The sequence below is a fragment of the Heterodontus francisci genome, chromosome 3 (genome assembly GCF_036365525.1).
Source record: "Heterodontus francisci isolate sHetFra1 chromosome 3, sHetFra1.hap1, whole genome shotgun sequence".
Taxonomy (NCBI): Eukaryota; Metazoa; Chordata; class Chondrichthyes; order Heterodontiformes; family Heterodontidae; genus Heterodontus; species Heterodontus francisci.
The window spans coordinates 85917261-85936823 of record NC_090373.1 but is presented as its reverse complement, the minus strand read 5'-3'; the positions used below and the strand labels follow the sequence as shown (position 1 = coordinate 85936823).

Sequence of the window (19563 nt, the reverse complement as noted above, 5' to 3'; positions counted from 1 at the left end):
CTATGAGATCCCCCCTCACTCTTCTGAACTCCAGCGAATATAATCCTAACCGACTCAATCTCTCCTCGTACGTCAGTCCCGCCATCCTAGGAATCAGTCTGGTAAACCTTCGCTGCACTCCCTCTATAGCAAGAACATCTTTCCTCAGATAAGGAGACCAAAACTGCACAAAATATTCCAGGTGTGGCCTCACCAAGGCCCTGTGTAATTGCAGCAAGACATCCCTGCTCCTGTACTCGAATCCTCTCGCTATGAAGGCCAACATACCATTTGCCTTTTTTACCGCCTGTTGGACCTGCATACTTACTTAACTTCAGCAACTGGTGTATGAGAACACCCAGGTCTCGTTGCATATTCCCCTCTCTCAGTTTATAGCCGTTCAGATAATAATCTGCCTTCCTGTTTTTGCTACCAAAGTGGATAACCTCACATTTATCCACATTATACTGCATCTGCCATGCATTTGCCCACTCACTCAACTTGTCCAAATCAGCCTGAAGCCTCTCTGTATCCTCCTCACAACTCATCCTCCCACCCAGTTTTGTGTCATCTACAAATTTGGAGATATTACATTTAGTTCTCTCCTCTAAATCATTAATATATATTGTGAATAGCTGGGGTCCTGGCACCGATCCTTGCGGTACCCCACTAGTCACTGACTGCCATTCGGAAAAAGACCCATTTATCCCTTATCTTTGTTGCCTGTCTGCCAACCAATTTTCTATCGATCACAATACACTACCCCCAATCCCATGCGCCATAATTTTACACGCTAATCTCTTATGTGGGACTTTTTATAAGGCATTTTATAAGTATATTAAGGGTAAGAGGATAGCAGGGAAAGAGTAGGGCCCATTAAGGACCAACATGGCAATCTTTGTGTGGAGCCGGAGGACATAGGTGAGGTTTTAAATAAAAGCAAAATACTGCGGATGCTGGAAATCTGAAATAAAAACAAGAAATGCTGGAACCACTCAGCAGGTCTGGCAGCATCTGTGAAAAGAGAAGCAGAGTTAACGTTTCGGGTCAGTGACCCTTCCTCAGAACTGAGGTTTTAAATGATTACTTTTCATCGGTGTTCACTATGGAGAAGGACGATGTAGGTGTAGAGATCAGGGAGGGGGATTGTGATATACTTGAACACATTAACATTGAAAGGGAGGAAATATTAGCTGTTTTAGCGGGCTTAAAAGTGGATAAATCCTCAGGCTCAGATGAGATGTATCCCAGGCTGTTATGTGAGGCAAGGGAGGCGATAGCAGGGGCTTTGACACAAATTTTCAAATCCTCTCTGGCCACAGGAGAAGTACCAGAGGATTGGAAGACAGCAAATGTGGTACCATTATTCAAGAAGGGTGGCAGGAAAAAAGACAGAGGCGCAAGGGGAGAGCCAACTGTGCAACAGCCCCAACAAACAAATTTCTCTGCAGCACCTGTGGAAGAGCCTGTCACTCCAGAATTGGCCTTTATAGCCACTCCAGGCGCTGCTTCACAAACCACTGACCACCTCCAGGCGCGTATCCATTGTCTCTCGAGATAAGGAGGCCCAAAAGAAGTAGGGATAAACCAGGTAATTACAGGCCGGTGAGTCTAACATCAATGGTTGGGAAAATATTGGAAAAAATTCTGAGGGACAGGATTAATCTCCACTTGGAGAGGCAGGGATTAATCAGGGATAGTCAGCATGGCTTTGTCAAGGGGAGATCGTGTCTAACTAACTTGATTGAATTTTTCGAGGAGGTAACTAGATGTGTCAATGAGGGTAAAGCAGTTGATGTAGAATACATGGCTTTCAGTAAGACCTTTGATAAGGTCCCACATGGGAGATTGTTGAAGAAGGTAAGAGCTCATCGAATCCAGGGAAATTTGGCAAATTGGATCCAAAATTGGCTTAGTGGTCGAGGGCTGTTTTTGCGATTGGAAGCCTGTGACCAGTGGTGTACCACAGGGATCGGTGCTGGGACCCCTGCTGTTTGTCGTGTAAATTAGTGAGTTAGACGTAAATATAGGAGGTATGATCAGTAAGTTTGCAGATGACATGAAAATTGGTGGTGTTGTAAATAATGAGCAGGAAATCCTTGGATTACAGGGAGATATAGATGGGTTGGTAAGATGGGCAGAGCAGTGACAAATGGAATTTAATCCTGAGAAGTGTGAGGTGATGCATTTTGGGAGGACTAACAAGGCAAGGGAATTTACAATGAATGGTAAGACCATAGGAAGTACAGAAAGTCAGAAGGACCTTGGTGTACTTGTACATAGATCACTGAAGGCAGCAGCACAGGTAGATAAGGTGGTTAAGAAGGCATATGGGATACTTGCCTTTATTAGCCGAGGCATAGAATATAAGAGCAGAGAGGTTATGATGGAGCTATATAACACGCTAGTTAGGCCACAGCTGGAGTACTGTGTACAGTTCTGGGCACCATAGTATAGGAAGGATATGATTGCACTGGAGAGGGTGCAGAGGAGATTCACCAGGATGTCTGGGCTGGAGCATTTCAGCTATGAAGAGAGACTGAAAAGGCTCGGGTTGTTTTCCTTCGAGCAGAGCAGGCTGAGGGGGGACATGATTAAGGTGTACAAGATTATGAGAGGCATTGATAGGTTAGATAGTAAGAAATTTTTTCCCTTAGCGGAAGTGTCAAGAACCAGGGGGCTTAGATTTAAGGTAAGGGGCAGGTGGTTTAGGGCGGATTTGAGGAAGCATTTTATCACCCAGAGGGCGGTTGGAATCTGGAACACACTGCCTGAAGAGGTGGTGGAGGCAGGAACCCTCACAAAATTTAGGAAGTATTTAGATGAGCACTTGAAATGCCATAACATATAAGGCTACGGGCCAAGTGCAGGAATATGGGATTAGAATAATTGGGTGCTGTATGGCCGGCACAGACATGATGGGCCGAAGGGCCTGTTTCTGTGCTGTATAACTCTATGACTCTATGACTTTGTCGAAAGCCTTCTGAAATTTCAAATAAACCACATCCACTGGCTCCCCCTCATCAACTCTACTCGTTACATCCTCGAAGAATTCTAGTAGATTTTTCAAGCATAATTTCCCTTTCGTAAATCCATGCTGACTGTGTCCGATTCTACCACTGTTCTCCAAGTACTCTGCTATAAAATCTTTGATAATGATCTCTAGAATTTTCCCCACTACCAAAGTCAGCCTGACTGGTCTATAATTCCCTGCTTTCTCTCTACCTCCCTTTTTAAATAGTGGGGTTACATTAGCTTCCAAATGTGCTATCCATGCAATCCTATGCCTCGATGATGCACAACAGCAACTCCAGCCGCCACTCAAGTTCTGAAACCTGGAGCTCAAATTTCTGCAGCCAGTGACACTTCCTGCAGATGTTTTCATTTGGGACACGTGGTGTGTCCATTGTCTTGCCACATACCGCAGGACGTACATTCCACTTGGCCGAGCTGACCGGCAAAATCACAACTTTAAAAACTATTTATTACAATTAGAAATAGAATAACTTACCAGTTACTCACCAATCAGGTTCTTCCCCTGTACCGAAGAGAGAGGCAGCTACTGGCGCCAGCCTTTTAAATGGTATCTTGTCAAAAGCTTTCTTAAAATCCATATAGACAGCATTCACCACATTCCCCGAATCAATCTTCTCAGTAACTTCATCAAAAAATTTAATTCGTCAAACACAATGTGCTTCTTACAAATCCATGCGGGTTATGCCTAATTAACTCAAACTCTTCAAGTGTCTGTTAATTCTTTAATTGATTATTGTTTCTGAAACCTTACGCACCACTGATGTTAAACTGACAGGCCTGTAGTTACTTGGAATGTCCTTACACCCTTTCTTGAACAAGGGTGTCATATTTGACACTTTCCAATCCTCTAGCATCTCCTCTGTATCTAGGGAAGTTTGGAAGATTATGGATACTGATGGTTCCTCAAGGGAGTGCAGCCAGAGCAAAGTCCATGGCGCCACTGATGGCTCAGCTGCACAGGAGGGGAGGAAGAAGAGTAGAAGAGCAATAGTGAGAGGGAATTCGATAGTCAGGGGATCAGACAGGCATTTCTGCGGCAGTAAACGTGACTCCAGGATGGTATGTTGCCTCCCTGGTTCCAGGGTCAGTGATATCACGGTGCGGCTGCAGGACATCCTTCTAGGCGAGGGTGAACAGCCAGAGGTCATGGTCCACATTGGTACCAATGACATAGGTAGGAAGAGGGATGAGGTCCTGAAAGCAGATTTTAGGGAGTTAGGAAGGAAATCAGAAAGCAGGACCTCCAAAACAGTAATCTCAGGATTACTCCCAGTGCAATATGCTAGTGAGCATCGGAATACAAGGATTGATTGATCGAACACGTGTCTGGAGGATTGGTGCAGGAGGGAGGGCATCAGATTTCTGAAACATTGGGTCCGGTTCTGGGGCAGGTGGGACCTGTACAAAATGGACGGGCTACACCTTAACAAGACTGGAACTAACATCCTCACAGGGAGATTTGCCAGTGCTGTTGGGGAAGGTTTAAACTAGCTTGTCAGGGGGGTGGGAACCTGAGGGGTAGCTCAAATTGGAAGGAAATAAAGCTGGTAACAGGAGGTAGCAAAGTAGCAAGCGACATTAGAAGGCAGCAAAACAAAGGCAAACATCAACTAGGTTTAGAATGCTGAATAGTGTCAAGAAGACAAGGTTAAGGGCACTCTACCTGAATGCATGCAGCATTCACAACAAGGTAGATGATTTAAAGGCCCAAATAGAGGTAAATGGGTATGATCTAATTGACATTATCGAAATGTGACTACAGGGTGACCATGACTGAGAACTGAATATTCAAGGATATTCGACATTTAGAAAGGATAGGCAAAAAGGAAAAAGAGGTGGTGTTGAGCTGATAATAAGGGATGGGATCAGTACTTTAGTAAGGGAGGATCTCAGACTGGAAGAACAAAATGTGGAATCTGTTTGGGTGGAGCTAAGAAACACAGGGGCAGCAAACATTGGTAGGAGTTGTTTATAGGCCACCAAACAGTAGTGGTAGTGTGGGGCATGGCATTAATCAGGAGACGAGAGAAGCATGTAGCATGGGTAATACAGTCATCATGGGTAACTTCCATCTGCACATAAACTGGGTAAACCTTATGAGCACTAGTACTGTGGAGGACGAGTTCCTGGAATGTGTTAAGGATGGTTTTCCAGAGCAGCATGTTGAGGAACTGACTAGAGAACAGGCTATTTTAGATCTAGTATTATGTAATGAGAAAGGGCTAATTAATAATCTTGTTCTAAAAGAACCTTTAGGGATGAGTGACTATAATATGATAGAATTTTACATTATGTTTGAAAAAGAGGTAGTTCAATCTGAAGCCAGGGTGTTAAATGTAACAAAGGAAATTATGAAGGTATGAGGGACAAATTGGCTGAGGTGGATTGGGAAAATACATTAAAAGGTATGACAGTATTATTTTATTTGTTTCATAGGATGTGGGCATGGCTGGCCAGGCTAGCATTTATTTCCCATCCCTAATTGCCCTTGAGAAGGTGGTGGTGAGCTGCCTTCTTGAACCTCCCCAGTCCATGTGGGGTAGGTACACCCACAGTGCTATTAGAAAGGGAGTTCCAGGAATTTGACCCAGTGACAGTGAAGGAACGGCAATATAGTTCCAAGTCAGGATGGTGTGTGACTTGGAGGGGAACTTGCAGGCGGTGGTGTTCCCACGCATCTGCTGCCCTTGTCCCTCTAGGTGGTAGAGGTTGCGGATTTGGAAGGTGCTGCGTGAGTAACCTTGGTGTGTTGCTGCAATGCATTTTGTAGATGGTACACTCTGCTGCCACTGTGTGCCAGTGTTGAGGGAGTGAATGTTTGTGGATGGGGTGCGAATCAAGCAGGTTGCTTTCTCCTGGATGTTGTTGAGCTTCTTGAGTGTTGTTGGAGCTGCACTCAGCCAGGCAAGTGGAGAGTATTCCATCACATTCCTGACTTGTGCCTTGTAGATGGTGGACAGGCTTTGGGGAGTCAGGAGGTGAGTTACTCACCGCAGGATTCCTACCCTCTGACCTGGGCTTGTAGCCACAGCATTTATATGGCTACACCAGTTCAGTTTCTGGTCAATGGTAACCCCTTGGATGTTGATAGTGGGGGATTCAGTGATTGTAACGCCATTGAATGTCAAGGGGAGATGGTTAGATTCTCTCTTGCTGTAGATGGTCATTCCATGGCACTTGTGTGGCGCGAATGTGACTTGCTACATATCTACCCAAGCCTGGATATTGTCCAGGTTTTGCTGCATTTTTACATGGACTGCTTCAGAATCTGAGGAGTCACGAATGATGCTGAACACTTCAGACCTTATGATTGAAGGTCATTGATGAAGCAGCTGAAGATAGTTGGGCCTAGGACACTACCCTGAGGAACTCCTGCAGTGATCTCCTGTAGCTGAGAAGATTGACCTCCAAAAACCACAGCCATTTGTGCTTGGTACGATTGCAACCAGTGGAGAGTTTTCCCCCTGATTCCCATTGACTCCAGATTTGCTAGGGCTTCTTGATGCCATACTCGGTCAAATTCTGCCTTGATGTCAAGGGCAGTCACTCTCACATCACCTCTGGAATTCAGCTCTTCTGTCCATGTTTGAACCAAGGCTGTAATGAGGTCAGGAGCTGAGTGGCCCTGACGGAACCCAAACTGAGCTTCATTGAGCAGGTTATTGCTAAGCAAGTGCCGCTTGATAGCACTGTCAATGACACCTTCCATCACTCTACTGATGATTGGGAGTAGACTGATGGGGCAGTAATTGGCCGGGTTGGATTTGTCCAGCTTTTTATGTAAAGGTCATACCTGGACAATTTTCTACATTGCTGGGTAGATGCCAGTGTTGTAGCTGTACTGCAACAGCTTGGCTACGGACATGGCACGTTCTGGAGCACAGGTCTTCAGTACTATTGCTGGAATGTTGTCAGGGCTCGTAGCCTTTGCAGTGTCCACTGCTTTCAGTCGTTTCTTGACATCACGCAGAGTGAATCGAATTGGCTGAAGACTGGCATCTGTGATGCTGGGGATTTCAGGACGAGGCTGAGATGGATCAGCACTCAGCACTTCTGGCTGAAGATTATTGCAAATGCTTCAGTCTTATCTTTTGCACTGATGTGCTGGGCTCCCTCATCATTGAGGATGGGGATAATTGTGGAGCACCTCCTCCAGTTAGTTGTTTAATTGTTCACCACCACTCTCGACTGGATGTGGCGGGACTGCAGAGCTTAGATCTGATCCGTTGGTTGCGGGATTGCTTAGCTCTGTCCATCGTATGCTGTTTATGCTGCTTGGCATGCAAGTAGTCCTGGGTTGTAGCTTCACCAGGTTGACACATCATTTTGAGGTATGCCTGGTGCTGCTCCTGGCATGCCCTCCTGCACTCTTCATTGAACCAGGGTTGATTCCCCGGCTTGATGGTAATGGTATAGTGGGGAATCTGCTGGGCCATGAGGTTACAGATTGTGATTGAGTACAATTCTGCTGCTGTTGATGGTCCACAGTGCTTCATGGATGCCCAGTTCTGCATTGCTAGATCTGTTCCAAATCTATCCCATTTAGCACAGTGGTAGTGCTACACAACACGATGGAGCATATCCCCAATGTAAAGATGGGACTTCGTCTCCATAAAGACAAGGGCCTGTTTCAGTGCTGTATCTCTAAACTAAACTAAACTAAACTAAAGACTGCGCGGTAGTCACTCCTACCAATACTGACACGGACAGATGCATTTGCGGCAGGCAGATTGGTGAGGGTGAGGTCAAGTACATTTTTCCCTCTTCTTGGTTCCCTTACCACCTGCCACAGACTCAGTCTAGCAGCTATGTCCTTTAGGACTCGGCCAGCTCAGTCTGTAATGGTGCTACCGTGCCACTCTCGGTGATGGACATCGAAGTCCCTCACCCAGAGTACATTCTGTGCCCTTGCCACCCTCAGTGTTTCCTCCAAGTGCTGCTCAACATGGAGGAGTACTGACTCATCAGCTGAGGGAGGGCAGTAGATGGTAATCAGCAGCAGGTTTCCTTGCCCATGTTTGACCTGATGCCATGAGACTTCGTGCGGTCTTGAGTCGATGTTGAGGACTCCCAGGGCAACTCCCTCCTGACTGTATACCACTGTGCCGCCACCTCTGCTGGGTCTGCCATGCCGGTGGGACAGGACATACCCAGAGATAGTGAGTGCAGTGTCTGGGACATTGTCGTTAAAGTATGATTCCGTGAGTATGACTATGTCAGGCTGTTGCTTGACTAATCTGTGGGACAGCTCTCCCAATTTTGGGGCACAAGCCCCCAAATGTTAGTAAGGAGGACTTTGCAGGGTCGACAGGGCTGGGTTTGCTGTTGTCGTTTCCGGTGCCTAGATTGATGCTGGGTGATCCGTCCGGTTTCATTCCTGATCGACTTTTTAGCGGTTAGCCACAATTGAGTGGCTTGCTAGGCCATTTCAGAGGGCATTTTAAGAGTCAACCACATTGCTGTGGGTCTGGAGTCACATGTAGGCCAGACCAGGTAAGGACAGCAGATTTCCTTCCCTAAAGGACATTAGTGAACCAGATGGGGTTTTTACAACAATAGTTTCATGGTAACCACTAGACTAGCTTTTAATTCTGGATTGATTAATTGAATTCAAATTCCACCTTCTGGCATGGATTTGAACCCACATCCCCAGAAGCATACACTGGGTCTCTGGGTTACTAGTCCGGTGACAATACCACTAAGCCGCTGCCTCCCCATAATTTATAGACAATGTCTTCAAAGAATTATTACATAGTTTACAGCAACTATACATTCCTTCAAGGCACAAACCCCCCAAAAGTAAAGGCAGTCAACCGTGGATAACAAAGGAAGTTAAGGATTTTATACGATGAAAAGAAAAGGCCTATAAAGTTGCCAGAAATAGTAGTAAACCTGAGCATTGGGACGATTTTAGAATGCAGCAAGGGAGGTCCAAGAAACTGATAAAAAAGGTAGAATAGAATATGAATGTAAACTAGCAAAAAACATTAAAAAACGGACTGTAAAAGCTTCTATAGGTACATAAAAAGGAAGCATTTAGCTAAGACAAATGTAGGTCCATTACAGACAGAGTCAGATGAATTTATAATGGGGAATAGAGAAATGGCAGAGAAGTTAAATGATTATTTTGTGTCTGTCTTCACTGAGGAAGATACAAGAAATCTCCCAGAATTAGAGATCCAAGGGACCGGGGAGAATGAGGAGTTGAAGGAAATTAGTATTAGTAAGAAGGTTGTATTGGAGAAATTAATGGGGCTGATGGTTGATAAGTCCCCGGGATCTGATATTCTACATCCCAGAGTGTTGAAGGAGGTAGCTATGGAGATAGTGGATGCATTGGTGATCATCTTTCAAAATTCTATAGATTCTGGAACGGTTCCTACAGATTGGAAGGTAGCAAATGTCACCACACTATTTAAGAAGGGAGGGAGAGAGAAAACAGGGAACTACAGACCTGTTAGCCTTACATCAGTCGTAGGGAAAATGTTAGAATCTATTCTGAAGGATGTGATAAATGGACAATTGGATAATAATGATCTGATTGAGCATGGTCAACATGGATTTATGAATCATGTTTGATGAACCTGTTGGAGTTTTTGAGGATGCTACTAACAGAATTGATAAACAGGAGCTGGTGAATGTAGTGTACTCACTGGAGGTTGGTTAGTAAAATTAAAGCATGGAATAGGGGGTAATATACTGCCATGGATTAAGGATTGGTTAACAGGCAGAAAACAGAGGGTAGGAATAAACTGGTCATTCTCGCATTGGCAGGCTGTGACTAGTGGGGTACCACAAGGATCAGTACTTGGGCCCTAGCTGTTCACAATATATATCAATGATTTGGATGTGGGGACCAAATGTAATAGCTCCAAGCTCGCAGATGACACAAACTAGGTGGGAATGCTTGTTGTGAGGAAGATGCAAAGGGGCTTCAAGGGGATTTGGACCGACTTAGTGAGTGGGCAAGAACGTGGCAGATGGAAAATAATGTGGAAAAAAGTGAGGTTATCCATTTTGGTCGGAGGAATAGATGTGCAGAGTATTTCTTAAATGGTAAAAGATTAGAAAGTGTAAATGTACAAAGGGACCTGGCTGTCCTGTCAATAAGTCACTGAAAGCGAACATGCAGGTGCAGCAAGCAATTAGGAAGGCTTATGGTATGTTAGCCTTTATCGGAAGAGGATTTGAGTACAGGAGTAGTGAAGTCTTGCTTCAATTGTATAGAACCTTGGTTAGACTAAAGCTGGAGTACTGTGTGCAGTTTTGGTCCCCTTACCTTAGAAAGGATATTATTGCCATAGAGGGAGTGCAACGAAGGTTCACCAGACTTGTTCCCGGGATGGTGGGACTGTCCTATGAGGAGAGATTGGGGAAACTGGGCCTGTATTCTCTAGAGTTTTGAAGAATGAGAGGTGATCTCATTGAAACCTACAAAATGCTTAAAGGGATAGACAGGGTAGATGCAAGTAAGATGTTTTCGCTGGTTGGGGAGTCGAGAACCAGGGGTCACAATTTCAAAATAAGGGGGAAGCCACTTAGGACAGAGATAAGGAGAAATTTCTTTACTCAGAGGGTTGTGAATCTTTGGAATTCTCTACCCCAGAGGGCTGTGGAAGCTCAGTCATTGAGTATGTTTATAGTTGAGATTGACAGATTTCTAAATACCAATGACATAAAGGGATATGGGGATAGTGTGGAGAAAAAGACATTTAAGTGGATGATCAGCCATGATTGTATTGAATGGCGGAGCAGGTTCGATGGGCTGAATGACCTATTCCTGCTCCTATGTTCCTATTAACAAAATTGAAGCTCATGGAATAGGAAGGTAAGTGCCAGCTTGGATAAAAAATTGGCTTAAGGACAGAAAACTGCAAGTCGTGGTAATTGGTTGTTTTTCAGACTGGAGGATGGTAGACAGTAGTGTTACTCGAGGGTCAGTGCTAGGACCACTGTATTTTTGATATATATAAATGACTTGGATATTGGAATACAGAGTAAAGTTTCAAAATTGCTATAATACCAAACTCAGAGGTGTGACAAATAGTGAGGATGATACCAAGTGACTGCACCAGGTTATAGATAGGCCAGCAGAATGGGCAGACAAGTGGCAGATGGAATTTAATATAAAGAAGTGTGAGGTGATGCATTTTGGCAAAAGGGATAGGGAAAGGCAATATAGACATAATGGCACAGTCTTAAAGAATGTGCAGGGACAGAGGACCTGGGAGTTCATGTGCATAGATCTGTGAAGGTGGCAGGACATATTGAGAGAGAAGTTAGAAAAGCATATGGGATCTTGGGCTTCATAAATAGAGGTATTGACTACAAAAGCAGGGAAGTTATGCTGAACCTTTATAAAGCTCTTGTTAGGCCATAACTAGAGTATTGCCCCAGTCTGGAAACCACATTTTAGGAAGGATGTAAGGGTCCTTGAGAGGGTGCAGTGGAGATTTACCAGAATGGTTCCAGGGATTTTGGCTGCAAGATTAGGTTGGAGAAGATGGGGTTATTTTCCTTGGAGCAAAGGAGGTTGAGGGGAGGTTTGATAGAGGTATATAGGATTATGATAGGTTTAGATAAGGTAGACAAAGAAAAGCTGCTCCTGTTGGCTGATGGTACAAGGGCTAGAGGACACAGATTTAAGGTTTTGGGCAAGAGATACGAGGGGGTTGTGAGGAAGAACTTTCTTATGCAGTGAGTGGTAATGACCTAGAACTCGTTGCCTACGAGGGGGATGAAAGTGGAGACATTCAATGATTTCAAAAAGAAAACTGGATGGGCACTTGAGAGAAAACTTGCAGGGCTACAGAGGTAATGGAACTGACTGGGTTGTTCTACAGAGAGCCGGCACGATTTCGATGGACCGATTGGCCTCCTTCTGTGTCGTTATGACTCTATAAATTTATGATGATCACATTCCAGAATAAATTATTTTTGACTTCAAATACTGAATCATTATACATATGCTGGAAAATGCATCAAAAAGTGACCAAAATTAGAATCAACTGCCCCCACCCCCACCCCCACCCCCAGAATGCTAGACAATAGATTTTACATCATTAGAGTTCATGTCCCAATTCACAGATATGTAAATCCACCACTAACAGCACTACACCACATGCACTGCAGCAGTTCAAGAAGGTGGCTCACCACCACCTTCTCTAGGGCAATTAGGCATGGGCAATAAATGCTAGCCTTGCCAGCGACGCTCACATACCAAGAACTAATTTTTTAAAAAACTGCAAAAATTGCACTTTTGTGCATTTCAATTTTTTCACCTATAATCTAATTGATGATATTGGATATCATTGCAGCTTAAGTCATCACAGATTCAGATCCCTCTGCACTCTCTTTGCAACTACTTATTTTCGTTTGTCACTGGACTTTAGTTTTTATAGAACTGAATTGCAAATATAGTCCCAAAACACCAATAAAGTCCTGAAATTCAATGTAATAAAAATTAATTTAACTTACCTCTTTGCCTTGAAGCAGCGACCTTAATCATAGGCCTTCATTTAGAACTCTTTTCAGTTACATATTTTTATTTGAGCAGTCACCTTTATGGAGGCACTGCAAGCTTTCTGAAGCTGTTTATCAGCTTTTTCATGTTTATAAGTTAAATGAAAACTGACAAAATGGTGAGAGATTTGAGTAGCATTTTATGCATACCTGTTGCATCATAGTTTCCTTATACTGCTTTTTCTGTGTAACTTTAATTGGAGGGAGTTTGGTGATTGCTGAAACCAGAAAGTTCATTAGGATATCTTCACAGTTTGTCATCTGGTCTATCATGTTGTGAAGACTGGCTGGCAAGTAATAGCTGTACAGGTAGTGATAGTATCTGTAACAAAAACAGAAATCGTCCTTAGATGTCTATCACCCATTAATTTCCTCCTACTCAGAACGTAATTAAGACAGAACAATTTAATTTAATGAGAGACTGTTTCCTCCTACCGATGTTGGAATATTTTCATTAAACAATGAAGAATCACAGATGCTGCCTTTCAAGGTAGAAAATAGATTATCTTAATTCATGCTGGCTAATTGAAACCTAAGACAAAATGTTTTGGGGTAAAAATTAGTTTTATATTATTTAGGCATGATTCCCATATTAGCCACTTGCAACAATATATTTGAAAGAAAATGACAAAAGGGACACCCAACACAAATAAATGCTAGGTTTTCAGTATTCAGGGCACCAATCCTCAATTTTAAGGTATATTCCTCCTTCGCTGGGTCAAAATCCTGGAACTCTCTTCCCAACAGCATACCTACCCTTCATGGACTGCAGTGGTTCAAGAAGGCAGCTCACCACCACCTTCTCAAGGGCAATTAGGGATGGGCAATAAAAGCTGTCCTAGCCAGTGATGCACAAGTCCCATGAACGAATATAAAAAAAGCTGAATCTTCCTCTGCCTCACATCATGCAAGTGTAAAAGGATAAATTAACCTTATTATTTCAGATTTCCAGCATCCGCAGTATTTGTTTTCATTCATATTTAATTCACTGCCACTTCTCTTCCAGGAATGAAGAAATTCTGCTCTTCTCTCTGATGGGAACTCTGTCTCTTTTACAAATGTTTGCTCCATTTCATCTTTCGCCTCATTCGCCTCTTCAACAAAAAAACTTATTTTCTTCAACTTGGGTGTCAAGGACTGCAAATTTCAACAACTCTTAGACACCAACACCCCTCTGGATCCTTCTTCCCCCTCATTTTTCTCTGACTCCATCCCTCCTTCCAATCTCACCCTTCACTGTGTTTTCACTAACCTGACCTTCCCCTCTTTGACCCCAAACAATCAGTCCTCAGCAAAGGCCTCAGGTGCATTCCCTCATGCCCCAACCTTTATGAATTTCGAGCTCATCATGTTGCTGAGCTCTTCTTCTGTTGTCTTTGACATCCGCTGTTTAGGTCAGTAGTCATCCCTGCCCCTTTCTCCTGTCTTCAGAATTCTTGTGCCATTAGTTCCTAGTAAAATTGAAGTCAATGGAATTACTGGCAAAACTCTCCATTGGCTGGAGTCATACCTAGCAAAAAGGAAGATGGTTGTGGTTGTTGGAGGCCAATCATCTCAGCCCCAGGACATCACTGCAGGAGTTCCTCAGGGCAGTGTCCTAGGCCTGCTGCATCAATTACCTTCCCTCCATCATAAGGTCAGAGGTGGGACTGTTTGCTGATGATTGCACAGTGTTCAGTACCATTTGCAACTCCTCAGATAATGAAGTAGTCTGTGCCTGCATGCAGCAAGACCTGGACAACATTCAGGTTTGGACTGGTAAGTAACATTCGCACTACACAAGTGCTAGGCAATGATGAGAACCTAACCATCTCCCCTTGACATGCAACGGCAATAACATCACGGAATCCCTCACCATCAACATCCTGGGGATTACCATTGACCAGAAACGTAACTGGACAAGCCATATAAATACTGTGGCTATAAGAGCAGGTCAGAGACTGGGAATTCTGCGGCGAGTAATCCGCCTCCTGATTCTCCAAAGCCTGACCACCATCTACAAGGCACTTGTCAGGAATGTGATGGTAGATTCCCCACTTGCCTGCATGAGAGCAGCTCCAACAACATTCAAGAAGCTCAACACCATCCAAAATAAAGGAACCCGCTTGATTGGCATGCCATCCACCACGTTAAACATTCACTCCCTCCACCACAGGTGCACTGTGGCTGCAATGTGTACCATCCACAAAATGCATTGCAGCAACTCGCCAAGGCTTCTTGAACAGCACCTTCCAAACCCGCGATCTCTACCATCCAGAACAACAAGAGCAGCAGGCACATAGGAACACCATGTCCTGCAGTTTCCCCCTCAAGGAACACACAATCACACACAATCCTGAATTGGGAATATATCAACGTTCTTTTGCTGTTGCTGGGTCAAAATCCTGGAACTCCCTCCCTAACATAACTGTTGGCAGACCTACACTCCAAGGACTGCAGTAGTTCAAGAAGGCATCTCACCATCACCTCTCAAGGGCAATTAGTGATGGGAAAAAAATGCTGGCATTGCCAGTGATGCCCACATCCCAAGAATGAATAAAAAAAGAATTTGTCGTCACACCTATTCTGGCAATTCCATCTTCTACACTAGTGCTTCCGATATGTCTTTCTTTTATCTCAACTGCGGATTGTACACCACTGTGGTTGACATGGCCCTTGATCCATTCCCTTTTCCTGCACTTCTGTTCTCACCCCTTCCCCTCACTCCCAGAACGATATTAGGGTTCCCCTTCTCCTCAATTTCCACCTCATCAGCCTCCACAGATCATCCTCCTCCGTTTCCGCCACCCTTAATGTGATGCCACCACCAAACACATCTACCCATCTCCCCTCCCCTTTCAGCATTCCAAAGAGATTGCTCCCTCCCTGAAACCCTGGTCCACTCTTCAATCACCTGTAACATAGCCTCCCCTTCCCATAGCACCTTCCCATGCAAGTGCAGAAGAGGCAACACCTGCCCTTTTACCTCCTCCCTTCACACCAAACAGGGTCCCAAAGTTTCTTTTCAGATGAAACAGCAATTTACTTGTACCTCTTTCAATTTAGCATACTGTACTTGCTGCTCATGATATGGTCTCCTCTACATTGGGGAAACCAAACGTAGATTGGTTGATTGCTTGCTGGGGGACCGCTCCTTTCAGTCCATGAGCTTCCAGTTGCTTGTCATTTTAATTCTCTGTCCCACTCCCTCTCTGACCTATCTGTCCTTGGTCGACTGAACTGTCTTAATACAGTTCAATGGAAGTTCAAGGTACTTTATCGCCTTCCGGACTCAACACTAATGTCAACAAATTCAGATCAAAACCACTGTTGCCATTTTTTTTGGACAGCAGTTGCTGGTAATGATTCTATTGTCGTCATTTACACCTCCTCTAGACCAATTTTTCGTTTCTTTACTTGTCCCTTTTGCCTTACACCATCATCCTTTTTGTCATTTAATCACTCCTGCCTTCCACCCTATCTCACAGCTCACTTTTGTTCTTTCCTCCCCTCCCACATATCCTTGCCTCTGTACTTGCTTAAAAACTGTTGCATCTCTAACTTCTTCTATTCCTGGAGACATACAATCGAAAAATAGGGAAGTTTTTCTGAACCTGTATTGAATTTTGTTTCGACCACATTTAGAGGACTGCGTGCAGTTCTGGTCACCATATCATAAAAGGATATAGAGGCACTGGAAAAGGTGCAGTGAAGATTTACAAGGACAATACCAGAAATGCATGGGTATGCATTTTAGGAAAGGATGAACAGGTTAGGTCTCTTTCTTTTGAAAAAAGGCTAAGGGATGACCTAATAGAGGTCTGTAAAATTATGAAAGGTTTTGAGAGAGTGGAAACAGAGAGAATATTTCCATTGTGGGGAGGAGCAAAAGTAGAGGCCATCAATATAAGCTCGCCATCAAGAAATCTAATAGGGAATTCAGAAGAAATTTTTTTACCCAAAGAGGGTGAGAACGTGGCAGTCACTACCACAGGGATTGGTTGAAGAGAATTGCTAAATGCATTTAAGGAGAGACTAGACAAGCATATGAGGGAGAAGGGAATAGAGGGTTATGATGCTAAATATAGATGAGGAAAGATGGGAGGAGCCTCAAGTGGAGCATAAATGCTGCCATCAACTGGTTGGGCCGAATGGCCTGTTTCTGTGCCGTATATCCTATGTAATCTTATGCACTCTTGAAGTCATCTACGTGAAATGGTAACTCTATTAATCCAACGATACTGTCTGATCTGCTGAGTATTACCAACATTTTCTGTTTTTATTTGATTTCTAGCATCCAAAATAATTTTCTGTTCAACCTTTACCTCTATACCCAGCATTCAGCAATACAACTCTGAAAACTGTCTACTAAATGCTTGAGAGTGAAATAATTATTTCTCTAATGCTTCTGCCTTTCTTGAACAGTACTGTTCAGCTTGTGGTTGGCACTTCACCAGAACAAAGTGAGTGAGATTTTGGGATCCGGGCATATATGGGATTTTTTTTTTATTCGTTCATGGGATGTGGGCATCGCTGGCTAGGCCAGCATTTATTGCCCATCGTAATTGCCCTTGAGAAGGTGGTAGTGAGCTACCTTCTTGAACCACTGCAGTCCTTGGGGTGCAGGTACGCCAACAGTGCTGTTAGGAAGGGAGTTCCAGTTCTTTGACCCAGCGACAGTGAAGTAACGGCGATATAGTTCCACGTCAGGATGGTGTGCGGCTTGGACGGAAATTTGCAGATGGTGATGTTCCCATGCATCTTCTGCCCTTGTCCTTCCAGGTGGTAGAGGTTGTGGGTTTGGAAGGTGCTGTCGAAGGAGCCTTGGTGCATTGCTGCAGTGCAGCTTGTAGATGGTACACACTGCTGCCACTGTGCGTCGGTGGTGGAGGGAGTGAATGTTTGTGGACGGGGTGCCAATCAAGTGGATAGCTTTGTCCTGGATGGTGTCGAGCTTCTTGAGTGTTGTTGGAGCTGCACCCATCCAGGCAAATGGAGAGCATTCCATCACAATCCTGACTTGTGCCGTGTAGATGGTGGACAGGCTTTGGGGAGTCAGGAGGTGAGTTACTCGCCAAAGGATTCCTAGCCTCTGACCTGCTCTTATAGCCACGGTATTTATATGGCTCCACCAGTTCAGTTTCTGGTCAATGGTAACCCCCAAGATGTTGATAGTGGGGGATTCAGCGATGGTAATGCCATTGAATGTCAAGGGGAGATGGTTAGATTCTCTCTTGTTGGAGATGGTCATTGCCTGGCACTTGTGTGGCGCAAATGTTACTTGCCACTTATCAGTCCAAGCCTGGATATTGTCCAGGGCTTGTTGCATTTCTACATGGACTGCTTCAGTATCTGAGGAGTCGCAAATGGTGCTGAACATTGTGCAATCATTAGCGAACATCCCCGCTTCTGACCTTATGATTGAAGGAAGGTCATTGATGAAGCAGCTGAAGATGGTTGGGCCTAGGACACTACTCTGAGGAATTCCTGCAGTGATGTCCTGGAGCTGAGATGATTGACTTCCAACAACCACAACCATCTTCCTTTGCACTAGGTATGACTCCAATCAGCAGAGAGTTTTCCTCCTGATTCCCATTGACTCCAGTTTTGCTCGGGCTTCTTGATGCCATACTCAGTCAAATGCTGCCCTGATGTCAAGGGCACTCACTCACACCTCACCTCTGGAGATCAGCTCTTCTGTCCATGTTTGAACCAAGGCTGTAATGAGGTCAGGAACTGAGTGGCCCTGGTGGAACCCAAACTGAGCGTCACTGAGCAGATTATTGCTAAGCAAGTGCCACTTGATAGCACTGTTGACGACACCTTCCATCACTTTTCTGATGATTGAGAGTAGACTGATGGGGCGGTAATTGGCCAGGTTGTCCTGCTTTTTGCGTACAGGACATACCTGGGCAATTTTCCACATTGCCGGGTAGATGCCAGTGTTGTAGCTGTGCTGGAACAGCTTGGCTAGGGGCATGGCAATTTCTGGAGCACAGATCTTTAGTACTATTGCTAGAATGTTGTCAGGGCCTTTGCAGTAGCCAGTGCTTTCAGTCGTTACCTGACATCAAGTGGAGTGAATCGAATTGGCTGAAGACTGGCATCTGTGATGCTGGGGACTTCAAGAGGAGGCCGAGATGGATCATCCACTTGGCACTTCTGGCTGAAGATTGTTGCAAATGCTTCAGCCTTATCTTTTGCACAGATGTGCTGGGCTTCTCCATCATCGATGATGGGGATATTTGTGGAGCCACCTCCTCCAGTTAGTTGTTTAATTGTCCACCACCATTCCAGACTGGATGTGGCAGGACTGCAGAGCTTAGATCTGATCCATTGGTTATGGGATCACTTAGATCTGTCTATCGCATGCTGTTTATGCTGTTTGGCATGCAAGTATTCCTGGGTTGTAGCTTCACCAGGCTGACACATCATTTTGAGATATGCCTGGTGCTGCTCCTGGCATGCCCTCCTGCACTTTTCATTGAACCAGGTTTGGTCCCCTGGCTTGATGGTAATAGTTTAGTTTAGTTTAGAGATACAGCACTGAAACATGCCCTTCAGCCCACCGAGTCTGTGCCGACCATCAACCACCCATTTATACTAATCCTACACTAATTCCATATGGTGGAGTGGGGGATATGCTGGGCCATAAGGTTACAGATTGTGATTGAGTACAATTCTCCTGCTGTTGATGGCCCACAGTGCCTCATGGATGCCCAGATTTGCACTGCTAGATCTGTTCGAAATCTATCCCATTTAGCACGGTGGTGGTGCCACAATACACGATGGAGGGTATCCTCAATGTGAAGACGGGACTTTGTCTCCACAAGGACTGTTCAGTGGTCACTCCTACCAATACTGTCACGGACAGATGCATTTGCGGCAGGCAGATTGGTGAGGACGAGGTCAAGTATATTTTTCCCTTTTCTTGGTTCCCCCACCACCTGCCGCAGACCCAGTCTAGTAGCTATGTCCTTTAGGACTCGGCCAGTTTGGTCAGTAGTGGTGCTACCAAGCCACTCTTGATGATGGACATTGAAGTCC

At 44.6% G+C, this 19563-nt stretch overlaps 1 protein-coding gene across 2 annotated transcripts in view; it reads right to left on the bottom strand.

Annotated features, from left to right (window-relative positions):
• LOC137357734 (exostosin-1-like) overlaps positions 1-19563 on the bottom strand; it is an 813195-nt gene that overhangs the window by 44280 nt on the left and 749352 nt on the right. For both annotated transcript variants that reach the window (XM_068024074.1, XM_068024075.1), the window contains exon 11: positions 12688-12859. In XM_068024074.1, coding sequence (XP_067880175.1) covers positions 12688-12859 — 172 coding nt within the window. The remainder of the gene's footprint in view (positions 1-12687; positions 12860-19563) is intronic.